This window comes from Jaculus jaculus, chromosome 11 (assembly GCF_020740685.1).
Source record: "Jaculus jaculus isolate mJacJac1 chromosome 11, mJacJac1.mat.Y.cur, whole genome shotgun sequence".
NCBI lineage: Eukaryota > Metazoa > Chordata > Mammalia > Rodentia > Dipodidae > Jaculus > Jaculus jaculus.
This window is the reverse complement of record NC_059112.1, coordinates 101,479,196-101,494,857: the sequence shown is the minus strand read 5'-3', so window position 1 is coordinate 101,494,857 and position 15,662 is coordinate 101,479,196. Positions and strand designations below refer to the sequence as shown.

General features: G+C 45.6%; 1 protein-coding gene across 1 annotated transcript in view; it reads right to left on the bottom strand.

The window, feature by feature from the left end:
• Cpped1 (calcineurin like phosphoesterase domain containing 1) overlaps positions 1 to 14,543 on the bottom strand; it is a 100,390-nt gene extending 85,847 nt beyond the window's left edge. Inside the window, exon 1 of the mRNA XM_004652044.2 lies at positions 14,427 to 14,543. Within this exon, the coding sequence (XP_004652101.2) occupies positions 14,427 to 14,496 (70 nt within the window). The 5' untranslated portion in view covers positions 14,497 to 14,543. The remainder of the gene's footprint in view (positions 1 to 14,426) is intronic.
• Between the last annotated feature and the right edge of the window lie 1,119 nt (positions 14,544 to 15,662).

The window sequence follows — 15,662 nt, the reverse complement described above, 5'->3', positions numbered from 1 at the left end:
TGACTCAGTAAATGAAGTGACTGCATAAAAAATGATGCTGGCAAGGCACAGGGCTTTCTCCCCATAGCCTGTGATGCTCTCAGCCCTGCCAACAGCACAGGGCTGATTCAGTACAGGCTGCTGTCCAGACGCCCAGCTACTGAGGCTGTTAATTGGTGATCTCCTCCAGACATGCCAAACTCAAGGTCTGGCTAGCAGATGTGTTCTATTGGACCCACGCAGTGTTTATAAAATTCAGAATTTGTTGCTAACATTTTAAATTCATGAGTTTCATATATATGCCTGGATTTTTGGATTCTTTTGGAAAAATCTGGCCACACTGTGCCCACATGGAGCACACCAAGGACTGTCTGGGGCTGTGTGGTCCCTTCATGTGGAGTCTGAGTTCCTGAACCACCCCCACAGCCCACACCTGGTCTGATTCACCATCTGGCCCTCATCTATGGTAATTCTTCCATTTTATCCAAGGTGAGGAAGAAGAGACCCAGCAAAGGCACACAGACTGATGGAGATATAACAAAGTGGAGATGTAACCAAGGGTGAGAAGAAGAAACTGGTCCAAACTGCCTTAGTCACCCACAAGCCACAGGGAGATCACACAGAAGTTCTCTGCAACTAGGAGTGCCTGTGTGTATCTAAACAATGAGCCAGAGAAAATAAGCTCAGAGTCCCATATATTTTTTTAAATCAAACTTTTAGTTTAAAGCAAAATTTTAGCTTACAAATCCAGTTTGTTTGTTGTGAATAAGAAGGTCTGGCTTCCTCACATTTGTACTTTCTGATAAGAAACTATCAGAGCAACCATCTTATAAAGTTAAGGGAGAAATAGTGGCTTTGGGGTGATAGTAAACCATGCACAGAAATATCCAGTGAGTTTTCTTTCAACACTCTATTCAGGTGTGATGAAACTGCATGCAGAGGAGACTTAACAGCCCGAAGAATCCACAGACCACCTCACCATGAGTCACTCCTATGAAGTGTTCACAGGCCAAAAATCCTGCCTCAAAGACAGACAATTCCCTTCACAGTGTGCACTTTGATATCATAAACTAAACTTGTTGGTTTTGTTTCTGCTAATACATTTCCTCTCAGTCACCTTTATAATGCCTTTTGGGCGTACTTGTCAATGGTTAATGAAAGTGGGCTTCTCAGTATATAGTGAAAGCTAGAAATTTCGTTGATTCTTTTGCTATTACCAGCTAGTCACTAGCTATAATAAGTATGGCCCCAAAGCAAATCACTCACCATATCTTTTCATCTATGGACCAGGAAAATGCAAAAGGGAGTCACCACACCATTAATACTTAACACGATAATAATTTGGGCTCTCATGATGTGCCAAACTTGCTACTTACATGGAACACCAAATAATTCAAGGTAGAATACAATGACAAATAGCTCTCTTGTTTTTTTCTAAATAAAAATCACACTTTTTCAATCTACTTTAGTTAGACAAAGAAACAAAACCTAAGAGATTGATTGAGCAGACTAATTGACAGGCTCCTGGCATGACCACATCTCATCATTACAGTTTATGCATATTTAAGAATTCAAGGCTTTGGCTCCTGATAATGTACCTAACTCAAAATAATAAACACATGAAATTGGAAGGCTATGCCAGGCGTGGTGGCGCACGCCTTTAATCCCAGCACTTGGAAGGCAGAGGTAGGAGGATCACTGTGAGTTCGAGGCCAACCAGAGACTACATAGTGAATTCCAGGTCAGCCTGAGCCAGAGGAGACCCTACCTCAAAAAAACAAACAAAAAAAAAAAAAAAAAAGAAAGAAAGAAAGAAAGGAAGGAAGGAAGGAAGAAATTGGAAGGCTAGCAACATTTCTCCAGGTGACTTGGAAGCCAAACAATTAATTTAAAAATTAGCAGAACACTATATTCATAGATTTATTTTCCTGGGCATATCCACCCCAGCTTGGACTCAGTACCTTAAATTCAACATTACCAAGAGCAAAGTTCAGCATCTCTCATGTACTTTCCCTGGTTCCTCCTCCAGATGTCTCAAGTTCCAGGACCCCTAGTCCCTCTTGTACAGATCTCAGGATTGATCACAAGTCACTGAGGACACACAGCCAGCCAAGGTACAGCCTTCTGTGCCTATAACTTCCTGTGCCACTGTTTCCTGTCTTTCCAGCTCACTTCCTTGGGATCTGCGCTGTTACCACTAAAGAACAACTCTCTGCAGAACCTCTATTCCTATTCACCCAGGCGGCTGCTGCCAGTGGGCAGTTACCGATATTTCTCCCGGCCACCCCACCGCCACCCCAGTGAGAGCTATTGCCCTCAACTCTTCAAGAGAGCAGACTCACACTGCTTCCTACTCCAGCACACAGTCAGCCTGGCATGAGGTCCTGGCTCAAGGTAGGCATGAAGCAAACACATGGAGTTGGGATAAACAGAGATGTCAATGGGCCCCAGCTTATTCTAACACTAGGGGCTAAAACAAGCCCAAAGCTGTTTCAGCTACCTTTACCACTGCTCCATCACCCTAAGTAGTTCTAGTCTCATCGGACAAGAGGGGATTTTGTCATTTTGACACTCACAATCATGGGGAGATTTTGACATCAATGGTTTAAAGACGTTTCTGAATGTGACACTGGGAAATGGGAAGAGGTACTGGAACCGAGCAGATAAAGGTCAGGGAGCCTGCTGAAAGTCCCATAATGCACACAGCAGAGACCACCCCACCACAAAGAGAGGTCCAGGCAACAGTGACAACGATGCAGAGGGTCATCCTGCTCCAAACATCACAAAATCATTCCACAAAACACTGGCCTCCCCAAACACATCCCCACTTCCCATCACTTCCTCCAGGATTTGTTCTCCATGCTGCCAACTCTGTCATCTGCAAGTCCATCTACCCTAGCCAGCCCAGCTGCGACCTCCATCTCACAGCCTAGCAGCCTGTCCTGCCAGCAGATGCAACTCTGACCGCCTCATTCAAGCATACAGGGCTGGGCATGGTGTCACACACTTGTTCCAGGTCAGCCTGGGGTACGTAGTGAAACCCTGCCCCCCCATATACACGTCTATGGCACCCCTTTGTGATGTGAGCCATGTGCAAAGCTGGACACTCAACAGTGGATAATGCCCACAGGGTTTGTTCTGTAAACTTTATAGACTAGTGGGGGAGACTACAAAACTAGGATATGATTTGGCATCATGCTTCATGTTTGCTAGAATCCCAGAGGTAAACAGGGTGGTTACAAGGCAGACTGGGTGGGGGGGGGGCTGTGTTGGCACATGTTCTAGGCAGGAGGCCAGGCAAGTGCTCAGATGCTGTGTGGCCATAAAGCTAGAGCAGGATGCTAGGACAAGACCACACCATGACAAACAGGCTTGTGTAAAGCTTAAAACCCTTGCCTGACTTTGGGTCTCCATCTCCTAGAATCCTTGTCTAGTTCCAGTGAAGCCCAAATCTCATGTCTACTCTACCAACTGTATGACATGAGTCAAATTCCTTACCATCTCTGGGCTTCGGTTTCCTTGTCTGTAGTGTAAAAATAACAGCACCTCCTTTAAAAGGTTGGTTGTGAAGAATCGGGTGATAATGTAAAGCATTTGACTAGGCACGGTGAGGTGGTCCAGTGTGAGCTACCTGTAGTTACTATGACTACCATTCAGAATTACCTGACTCCTGTCTTAGTTGAAAGAAGGCTACTAGAGTTTGACCCTATCTATGTTCTCAGGGCATACAGTGGAGCTCAGAAATCACACACACACACACACACACACGTAAATACATACATACATATACACACATACATGTGCTTTGTCTTAGCTTGCTTTGGACACTTCACATACTGTGGACACCTTACTGGCAACAAAACAGATGCCTGGAAGCTCCCAAACCAAAGAGCAAATGCCAGCCAAATACAATCTTTGAGTACCTTGCAGCAGCAATGTGCGTGACAAATCACAATCTAAGCCTTCAATACCCTCCATCTTCTCAGGGGACTAATTTATTTTTGTTGCTAAAATAATAGCTAAAAAAAAATGTTCACTACTCTGGGGCTTTTTCAGACTTAATAATCTTTAAAAGTCTCACTGTAAAACTATCTGGCTTAATGCAGATGATTTTGTCCTTCATTAGTGGTTGGTTGGGACTTGAGAGCTGGTGACAGCTATGGGGACAGAGGGTTTCTCTTCAGGGTGATGGAAATCTTCTGAAACTGACTGTGGTGGTGAATGCACAACTCTGAATGCATTAAAATACGGTGAACTGTTCATATGAAGAGTGTATGGTGTATGAAGAGGGGTTTTAAAAAGTGTTCTTCAGAGATCTGTCTCCTCCCCCATAATAATTAAACATGATAGAAATTCTTAGTCTCCAAATTACTCGTACTAGGGAGAATTTACCCAGACTCTATTCGTAGCACAAATGCAGCCCAAAAATGGTTTTGAGATGCACAAAGCTTCTGAGTCATGGCTTGGCTGCCACACTGGCCACCTGAGGGGGAAGGACCTGCCAAAGTCGTTATCTTCAGCCGTTTAGAGAACTAACACAGCAGATGAGGTACGATTTCGTGACCAGGTGGCTTTCAGCATCACTAGTGGGCTTTGGCCAATATTTTTCCAGACCAGTTATAGGAGGATTAAAAAAAAAAAAAAAAGAAAGAAAAAAAAGACACTTCCAGAACCTCTCACACTTTCCAAAAGAAAAAATCCATTTTGAGATTGGCATTTGGGTGGACATCTGTTATAACTTTTGTCTCTTCCCCATATTTCCCTCCCAAGACAGCAGGCAGCTGTGGACCCAACAGAGCTCTGGGGAGAACTGAGTCATGCCTGCTCTAGGCAGATGCAGCCCTATTGGTTTCAGGTTTGGTAAATAAAGGTCCTTGATTCAAAAAGAAGATTACCCTTCCTCTAGCTGGTGCAGCTTCAGCCAACAGCACCTGCCCATAAGCCAAAACTCCTGTAGCAGACCTTTTGACAGTGCATCTACACAGCTGTCTGAGGGGAATCCTACTGCTTGTGTAGGGCCTTGGTCTCATCTTTGTTTTGTCTGGAGAATCCATGGCATTCTAGGCAGATACACTCAAGGCTCCAGGAACAGGAGACTCACTCATATGCATCCATTTACATGTTGTCAAATGGCCACTGAATGTCCATGACTGCCAGCTGCTCTCCTGTTCAGGAATCTGTAGTCCAGATGTCCAGGAAAGGACAGCAAAATCATGTGGACAAACACAACATGATAAATCACTGCAGTTATCTTCACATTGTTGGGACTAAACATCCAACCAAAAGCAACGGTTGGAGGAAAGGGTTTATTTTGGCTTACAGTCTTGGGGAAAAGCTTTGTCACATCAGGGAAAGGATGGTAGAACACAGGTTGGACATCACATCTTGCCACAGCAACTGGCAGGAGGCGGTAAGAGTAAACTGAGCTCCTAGTAGGAAGGGAGAGCTAGCTATATCACCCCAAAGCTGGCTCTCAGCATCGCATTTCCTTCTGCAAGGCCTCATCTGCTCCCCAAACTGCCACCAGCTGGGGACCAGGCATTCAAAACACATGAGGCTATTGGAAACATCTCATTCAAACCACCATAAATGTCATAAGTGTCATTAAAAAAAAAAAGAATAGGTCAAAACAAGTGGCAGGGACCTAATTTAAGAAATAATCAGCTCAGTGGCTCCCCAGAGGACCTGTGTCTGTGTCTTACTTCAACAGTGTGTTTGAATGGAACACACAGGGGGACTTCCTCCTATTTTCATTTTTAAATTTTCAATTGCCTTCCAGTCTCTCCATTCACCATCTCCGGGTTCATCTCCTTGCTCTCTGTACCTTCCAGGACCTTCTAACTCCTTATTGCTGGGCCAGCCATGACCTCCCAGATTTGTCAAAATTATTTCACTTGGAGAGCTTTTTAACTGACTGCCTGTGTTCTGGGGAAAACAAACAATGAGCAATGGAAAAGATTCATTTGTGTGTGGTGGTCATGCAAGAAGAGCTACACACAGTTCCATCTATAAATCCAGGTCAAGACAAGTCCTAGGCTCAACCTCAAAAGATGGGTAAATAAATGTGCATTTGTGGCCCACTTCTAAATGAAATGTTAAAAGTAACAGTATAAGTGTTTATGATTTTTAGTTTTTTCATGAACTATAAAGCTCCCACTGAGGTTACAAAATAAATAACAAGGGGATTTTCTAAAGTAGACCCTTGCTCCACACACACCAATTAACTCAAAATTGTCCTCGGGACTGGTGTTGTAGTTCTGTGACTGAGCCCTTGCCAAGTATGCCTGAATCTCCAGGTTATATCCTCTGCACTACAAATTTAAAAGAAGAAAAAAGGCCTTGATCTAAATATAAGCACTCTAAGTATAAAACTCTTAGAATAAAACACAGAAGTAACTTTTCATGATCTGGGGTTAGGCAAAGTTGTTTTTTTTTTTTTTTTTTTTTAAGATATGACACCAAAAGCACAAATGATAACAGAAAAGGCTCATCAACTGGACTTCAGCAAAGCTGACAACTTTGGCTTTGAAAGCAGTCCACATAAAGGAGGTGGGCACCTGCGCAGTCTACACCGATAAGGACTTATCCTCAGGACTGCTGACAGGACACTCAATCATAATGTAATGAAACAGCTAATAAATGGGGTCATGATCTAAACAAACATTTCTTCAGAGATGTGCCAGTGGCCACTGACCACAATAAAAGAGGTTCAGCATTGTTAGCATGATGGGCCACCTCCATGGTCATCTTCGCGGGATTTAGTATTGCCTCAGAAATACCCCCTGGGTGTGCCTGTGGTCATGTTTTCAGGAATGTTTAAATGAGGAGGGAAGACCCACACTGAGTGTAAGTGGCACCATCTCGAAGGCTGGAGTCCCAGGCTGAATGAAAAGGAGAACATAGGCTGAGCACCAGTGTTTACCTGTCTCTGCTTCTGACTGGGGTGCAAAGTGACTAGATGCCTCAAGCTCCTACTGCCACAGGTGAGGCCTTCTCTCACTACTTTCCTGCCATGATGGACTGCGTTTACTCTCCAACTGTGAGCCACAATAATCCCTTCCCGCCTTAAGATCCCTTGTCATGAGAAAATAACTAAAACAATTGGTCATTACGACAGTACAAATCAAAGCAACAAGGAGATACCACCTTATGTCCATATGGATGGCTAAAACTAAATAGCCTATGTTGGCAAGGATATAGAAAAACTGGACGTTGCTGGGAGGAATATAAAGTGGTGCAAGCGCTTTAGAAAACAGTTTGGCAGTTCCTCAAAATGTTAAGCATAGTTACCATATGACCCAAAACTTCAAATCCTATGCATTATCCCAAAAGAAACAAAAAAATCCATATAAAGTCTGGGATGTGGGATAAAATACTAAAAAAACCAATATCCCAATGATGAATATCCATCAATGAATAAAAAGTTCCGAACAGGTAAAGGAGGTGGATCAGTGGGCAAAGGGCTTAGTGTGCAAGCATGAGTTGCTGACTGATCCCCAGAACCCACATAAGAGCTGGGCATGGTGGCACAAACCTTTAATCCCAAGACTTGAGGAAGCAGAGACAGGAGATCCCTGGACTTGTCAGCCAGCTGGCCTAGTTGCATTAGTGAGCACCAGGCTCAGTAAGAGACCTGTCTCAAGAAACAAGGCTGAGAAAGACACCTGACATTGACCTCTGGACTCCATGCTCACATGCATACGCATGCGCATGTGCACACGCGTGCGCGCGTGCACACACACACACACACACACACACACACCATGCTTAAAAGGTGCAAACATTCATTAATAAGTGGTTGGATAAACAAAATGTGGTTATCCATAAATTGAAATACTGTTCAGTAAGAAAAAAAATACTACTTACTTTGCTACATACATGAACCTCAAATCCATTATGCTAAGGCAAAGCAGCCAGTCCTGAAAGACTACAAATGATCCCATCACAGGACTATCCAGAAAGAACGTAGCTGTGAAGGACTTAGTAGCTGCCTGTGCTGGGGGTGGGATGCTTAGACTGCAGACAGACAGACGCAGTGGCTGCATCACGGGAAAGTCACTAAACTGTTGAGTTGTGGGCTGGGGAGATGACTCAGTGGTTAAGAGCACTTGTCACTTAAGCAGAAGAGACCTCTTGGGCCAGAGACCACCTGCCAAGTCTGATTCCCCAGAACCCATGTAAAAAGTTGGACGTTGGGCTGGAGACATGGCTTGGAGGTTAAGACACTTGCCTTCAAAGCCTAAGGACCCAGGTTTGATTCCCCAGTACCCACGTAAGCCAGATGCACAAGGTGGCACATGTGTCTGGAGTTCATTTGCAGTGGTTAGAGGTCCTGGCGTGCCCATTCTTTCATTCTTTCTCTTTCTCTCTCTCTCTCCTTTCTCTCTCACAAATAAATAAGCAAATAAAATAATAAACAAAAATGTTGGATGTGGCCAAGCATCATACAGGCTGCAACTCCAGTGGGGGGCTGGGAGACGGGAGAATCAGTGGGCCTCAATGACCTGACAACAGCTCTGGGTTGAAGGAGAGTCCTCATCTCACGGAAAGAAACACTTAGGTGAGTGATAACAGAAGGATACCAAACATATTCCTCTGGCCTTCACACACACCACACCACATGCATGTGTGTAAAAAAAATGGTTGAATTGTAAACTTAATGAGTCAATGTTATGAGTTATCTTTCAATAAACTATTGCAACTAAAAAAGGTAGCTGGGTGTGGTGGTACATACCAGTAATTCAGTAACCCTACTGGAAAGGCTGGAGGATTATGGACCAGGCCTACAAAGTGAAACCTTATCTCAAATAAACTATCAAAATAAATACAGAGAATGTATGCAGTCAAAAACAGATTTTATCTTTTGAAAATGTCATGATGTGAGCTTTTTAAGCACACTAATGTGCAGCAGGCACCTTAACTGGTGATTACAATGAGTATGTGACAAATGACCAACATTTCTGTGTAATCACAGCAACTGTCAAGAGGAAAATTCCTTTGGCCAGTTAAATTTAGAGAAAAGATCTGAATGAAGCAAAATGAAATATAAATATTTTGTAAGAAGGCAGCTCCTAGAACATGAGCAGGTTCTGAGAACTCCCAACCCTAAATACGTAGCATGTATGTGGCCATACAATGGGAAACAGAAGTGAGAACAGAGCGATTCCACCGGCCACAGCGCGGTCAGTCCATGACTCACTTGGTGACTTACAGTTTAACTGCTTAGCTGTTTATAGCTCAGTTACAGCTCCAGGGCCTCCCACAGTCAACCAAAGTTCAGACCCTACATTTAAACTTGGCACGGACTTAACCTGTTGAGCCACATTCATGGCTCCCACAAGTTTTATTTTACAGAACCCTCTCTAAATAAACAGATAACCAATTTGGCCTAAAGGACAGGCACAATGGGAGCATTCATTTTATCTCTTGCATCATCGAGTTAGAAGTATGTGAGGCACAGTATGTTCCACCCTGTTCAACCGTGGATACACATTTCCAGTTCTACTATTTCTTAAAGCTCTAGTTTACGGAGAATCTACAGTCCCTCCAGTGAGGTGGTTTCCAGGGAGAATCACGAAATCTTCAAGATTAGCAAAGACAATTGGCTCCTCTGAAATAGTTGTGAAGGTTTAATTGTCCAGGGAAACTTTATCCTTTACAGAAAATGGGCCACAAGCTCTGCTCTTAGAGCTTAGAGGCAGAATATGTTCTGGTAGGAATTTAAATTGGAAAAACAGACCAAGGGCCCAAAAACAATATAACTTTTTTTTTTTTTAAGAGAGACAGAGAGAGAGAGAGGCTTGTGCTACCTAGTAGGCATGTGCGAACTTGTGCTTGCCTCACTTTTGTACGTCTGGCTAACATTGGATCTGGAGAGTAGAACATGGGTCCTTAAGCTTTGCAGGCAAGCACCTTAACCGGTAAGCCATCTCTCTAGCCCTAAATATAACTTTTAAGTCATACTCTATCTTGATACTTCTCCCTTTCAGAATTTCTTCAGAACTGATATAGTAAACCTCTCAAAAGACAGTTATGTGCCAGGAAGAATCCTAATTAGGATATGTGTCAAAGAAATATAATTATCAATTTATCCAATTAAAGTAGGTATCTGAACATGCCTTAGGAATGCAAGCTCCCTCAAGTGAGACATTTACAATTTACTTCTTATTAAGCACCCATCAGCAGAGCCTCGATTACGTTAACAAGGAATGGATGACTGAAACTGAGCTGCGTGTGCCATGGTCCTGGAGGAACAGATGGAATACCGTCACTCGTGCAAGTCACCATGATGGGGGATGGTGTTTTCATTTCACTTGAGAAAAAAAAAAAAAAACTGTCTAATTCTGGAGGGTTTTTCTAGTACATACAAGAGAGTGAGCAGGACTTTGATTTTAAGTACAGTTGCTTAATCTACCTGAAACCCCTTAGACAGGAAGTGTGAGAGTTGGTAAGCGATGAATGGGGAAAAGCCAGTGCCTTCCGTTCTCTTCTAAGTCTGCCCTCGGGACAAGCCTACCAACTTCAGGCTCTACTTCCCAGAGCGGGGTCTGTTCTGGGAATACCTCTAAGTTGACAGCTTGGCTTTCATTCACCTAGAGTTCTAGGACACTTTGATCTCATGTTCCTCCCTGTCTGTCTTCACTCCGTGTTTTTCCAGAATTTCTGGTTGTTTCTCCTCTGTGCCCTTCAGTGTATGCTCTCTTCAACCCTGAACACAGGCAGATACTAACGTTATACGCAGAGATATACAGAAACTGTCCATTGTGTCACTAGTATGCTCTCCTTCTTAGTGACACCTGTCTCCAAAAACACCACCATGTGCTCCTCCTCCTATGACACCCATCCTCACCTCCCTAAATGTGCACCATACCCCAACATCTACTCCTTCTCCCATGGTACCCATACCCACCTCCCTGAATGTGTATTGTACCCCACAATCTACTCCTTCCATGGCACCCATACCCACCTCTCTAAATGTTCACTGTACCCCACAACCTACTTCTCCATCCACGATACCATACCTCCCTCTCTCAATGTGCCCTGTACCCCCAATATGCTACTCCTTCCATGACATCCATACCCGCCTCCCTAAATGTGCACTGTACCCCACAATTTACTCCTTCCACGATACCCATCCACACAACCTGAAATGTGTACTGAATCCACAATCTGCTCCTCCCTCTATGACACCCAAACCTCCCTCCCTAAATGTGCATGGTATCCCACAACCTATTCCTCCATCCATGACACCCAAACCTCCCTCCCTAAATGTGCACGGTATCCCACAACCTATTCCTCCATCCATGACACCCAAACCTCCCTCCCTAAATGTGCATGGTATCCCACAACCTATTCCTCCATCCATGACACCCAAACCTCCCTCCCTAAATGTGTACGGTATCCCACAACCTATTCCTCCATCCATGACACCTATATCTCCCTTCCTAAATGTGAATGGTATCCCACAACCTATTCCTCCCTCCATGACATCCATAGCCACCTCCCTAAATGTGCACTGTACCCCACAATCTAGTCCTCCATGACACCCATACCTCCATCCCTAATGTGCACTGTACCCCACAATCTACTGCTCATTTCATGACACTCATCCTCACCTCTCTAAATATGCACTGTACTCAATATAGAATTCCAGATGGCATCCAAAATCCATTTCATTAAATGTGATCCTACCCCTTATTTTCTGTTTTCAGGTAACAGTTTCACTATCATGCAGGCCCCGTATTGTGTTCCATTACAGAGGCCATTAGTTGCCAAAAATCTTTTTTTTTTCCTGCCAAAGCTCTATTCCTAGATTCTGCACTACTGACAGCTGGTAACTTGCCAACTCTTCCTTTTTCTATTCTTCAGAAGATACTGGAAAATGCAGATGAAACATAAATATTTATTATAGAGCAGAGGATGCAGCAAAGAACTCTCCACTCTACTGGTGAGACTATAAAATGTCACCAACAGTTTTGGAAGGTATCATACCTGGTAAAGTTGGGGATGATTTCACCCTTCAACCCACCACTTTGCTTCCAGATATATGACCTGGGGAAATGCCCCCATGTGTCCATATAAAAGACTTGTGCAAGGTTTATTGGAATACTGTTAACAGGAATAAAAAGCAAACAATTAAATGGCCATTGTATTATTCAGGGCCAAGCAGGAAATACTTGGCATACTCAAATTAGGAATTCTGGGAGAGTTTTGAATGGGATTATTTGGGAAGGTTGAGTGCAAAGAAACTAATTTAGCAGTGCAAAGATAGATGCAGAGCTGCTGTCACTCAGATACCTGGGAGAAAGGAGTTGCCATTCTATGGAAAGTGTGAGTTAAAGAAAAAAAAAGGACCATGTGGAGCAGCAGTGACCTTCAAGGGAGGAAAACTAGCTCAAGACAACTCCATATGTTGCAGTTGCCTTTTCATTGCTGGAACAAACACCCAACCAGAAGCAGCCTATGGGAGGAAAGGGTTTATCTCGGGCTTATAGATTCCAGGGGACACTTCATCGTGGCAGAAAAAGCTGACTCATTTCATCACACATCCATAGCAGAGAGTTCAGAACCAATAGCCAGAGTTCAAGCTACCTCTCTACCCACTCAGTAGGGATGGACTCAAGATTCTCTCCTAGTGTCAAACCTACTCCAGCAGGGTTCCTCCTGCTGAAGACTAAGTAGGAAGCTTATAATCATCATGAGTCTGAGGCCACCCTGAGCCTACACAGTAAATTCCAAGTCAGCCTGGGCTAGAGTGAGACCCTACCACAGGGGGGGTGGGGAAATACTTCAGTGTATGGGGTCACTTACATTCAAACCACCATACCACAGGACATAACGTGCAGAAATTAATGTAATGACTTTGACTTTCTCCCCCTGATCTGCGGTTAGATCTTCCCACTAGCTGAGCTAGAGGGCAATGAATCCACTGATGTGGTCCAGACAGGTCAACCTCCTGAAGCACTATGGGAAAGAGAAATTTGGAAAGGCAAGAAGAGAAAAGGCAAATTTGGAGAAGACATTTAGTATACTCATTAACAAAATATACAGGATGTATACTCACTTAGTGGAATATTGCCCAGTGGGAAAATAAGTAGAACTACTTATAGGAATATGGATGAGTCTTTCAAATATTAGATTGGGTGAAAAGCCAAATCATATTAAAATATGTAGAGAATGACACCCTAGCAGATTGTATTTTCCCAAAACTGCCACAAGTGAATTCCTAGCTGCATAAGCTCTTGCAGAATATTGAATTGCAAAGGAAAGGAACAAAAACCTAGTAGAAAATTAAAGGAGAAATCTATTTTGGGAAGAAGGGGTTCAATGGAAGGGGGGATAGGGTATGGGGGAAGGTACACAGAAAGTACTAGGAGGGGATTATGATGAAAATGCACTATGTGCGTGTATAAAAACGGTCCACAGAAGGTGAAAAATAAAATACAGGTAAAAGCTGGGGCAGGGTGGAGGGGGGGATCTACTTTGTATAGCTAACCAGGGGAGAAAGCCTGAGGAAATGGATGAATTTAAAAACAAGGTGTGCAAGACTGGGGAGTCAGGCTCACGACCCCCACCAGAGCTGTGAAAGCACAGCAGAGCGGGGGGCTAAGACCGTGAAAAAGGGAAAGTACTTGAAAGTTCAAGGGAAACTGGGGGATAGAAGTGGGCAAGGGGCAAGGCCGAACCCAGAAGGGTGGACGCAGAGTGACTTTTCCTGTGGTTCTGAAACTGGTTAAGCGCGTGGAAAGGCTCGACCCCAAACAACCACACAAAGCGCAAAGGGGGACCAATACCGCCCGACTCGTAGCCCCAGGACTAGTCTTTGCTTAGCCCCAAGCACGTGTCTGTCCCATACTGGGTGGCAGAAATACGCTGAATCTCTTTCATGTCAAACCCAACCCCCAAGTACAGCCTTCAGTCTCCGCTGTCCCGGTAGCTGCTGTTCACATTTCGCTGAAGGGCTCACGTTCTGGTTAAGTAGCTTAAATCGTGGAGACCTATATGCACCACAGGGAGCAGCGTTAACTAACTATAAACAGCGGCCTCCGACACGCACCGAGCGCCTATCCCGCGCCTGCCCGTAACGTCGCGGTGGCCCCCGCGGAAAGGATGCCACGGAGGGCGCCGCTCCAAACCGCAGAGCCCACGCTATCACGGGCCGCCCTCGTCTCCTTGGGAAGTGAGGACGAGACCGGCGACAACGCCGACAGGACGCCCGAGGCCAGCTCCCTGCGGCACGCCGTCCCCGCCGACCCCAGGCGCGGGCGGTGCAACCCCGACTGTGGTCCCCCAGCGTCCGGGTGCAGCGCGCCGGGGGCTCCGGCTGGAGTCGTGTGCACGCCAGCCCAGGGTTCCGCGAACGCGCTGTTCCGCAGCGCAGGCGTCGTTCCCCCCTCTCCCCCCGGGGGGGCTGGGGGCGGGGGGCGGCCCAGGGGCCGTGCGGGTACCTTCGGGAAACGCGTCCAGGGTCCTGCCCCGGGCTCTGTGGAAAACACCCCCCGTCTCCGCAGCGCACATGCCGGACGAACTTGCGGCGTCTGCCTGAGCACGCTGTGTGTGACAGGGATCGGGCGGCCCTGACGGGCAGCTGGTGCCTGCTCGGGGAGTTTTGCTGGACTTGGGGCGGGACGGGGCGGGACTTGGCCGCTCGGGGAGCCACTAGTGCTGCCTGCGCGAGGCGAGGGGCACAGGCCCCTCTGGGATCGACCCGTCCTCCTGGGGAGGCCCGGCAGCCGTGGGGTCGGGTGCGGGGGAGGGCGACCCGAGCGGCCGGGGCTGCCTGCGAGCCGAGGCCTCGGGGGCCCGTGTGTCTATAAAGCGTGAGTTGCCGTTTTCTAAAAAGCGAAAGTACACACTCCCCAGTGCTAACGGCAGGCATTTCATTCCAGTTGAAAAACCGTCATAATGAAGATTAGAATAAGTATACTCCTCCATCCTGTGTTTGAGAGACACTTAGGCTTTTTTATTGGTTTTATTTTCATTTGGCATCTGAAGGTTCGTTTTAACTGAATGTCCTTGCTGGCAACTATATCGTAAGATCAAAAAAGACTAGGCCTGGTTCAGAAGGTTCCTACAAACTGTCCCCCCACACACACTCCACCCACACCCCGGGGCCTGAGCTTCCCGCACATAGCCAATGTCAATCTGTTTCTTTTCTCTGCGTGGCCTGTGTGCAGCTCACTTAGGCAGCTGGTTAAGTGCCGCATTTTGACAGATGGGGAAAGTGGCGGGCTGCATGCGGATGGATCAAGCCAAGCTGGGATCTGTCCAGCTCAAGTCGTTAAACTGGACTAATAACCCCCAAGCTGAGATCTGTCCAGCTCAAGTCGTTAAACTGGACCAATAACCCCCAAGCTGAGATCTGTCCAGCTCAAGTCGTTAAACTGGACCAATAACCCCGCGTTTGTCGAGCCGGTCCAAGAACAGGGTGGTTTTAGCAAGCACCTCTGGGATATTCTTCCAATCTCCAAAGTCTGAGAAATTCTCTTCTCCACCACTAGCCTGCAGCGGATAAACATGGCTTGGGTTTAACAGAGCCACAGTAACTGTCCTTTGGCCTTGACCTAGAGAGTCAGACATAATCATAATAGTTTAAAAGAAATGCAAATGGCTCAGGTCACACTGTTCGGGTTCATCTTAATGCCACCGCTTGGTGGTCCTTGTATGAGCTTGAAAATTAGTTT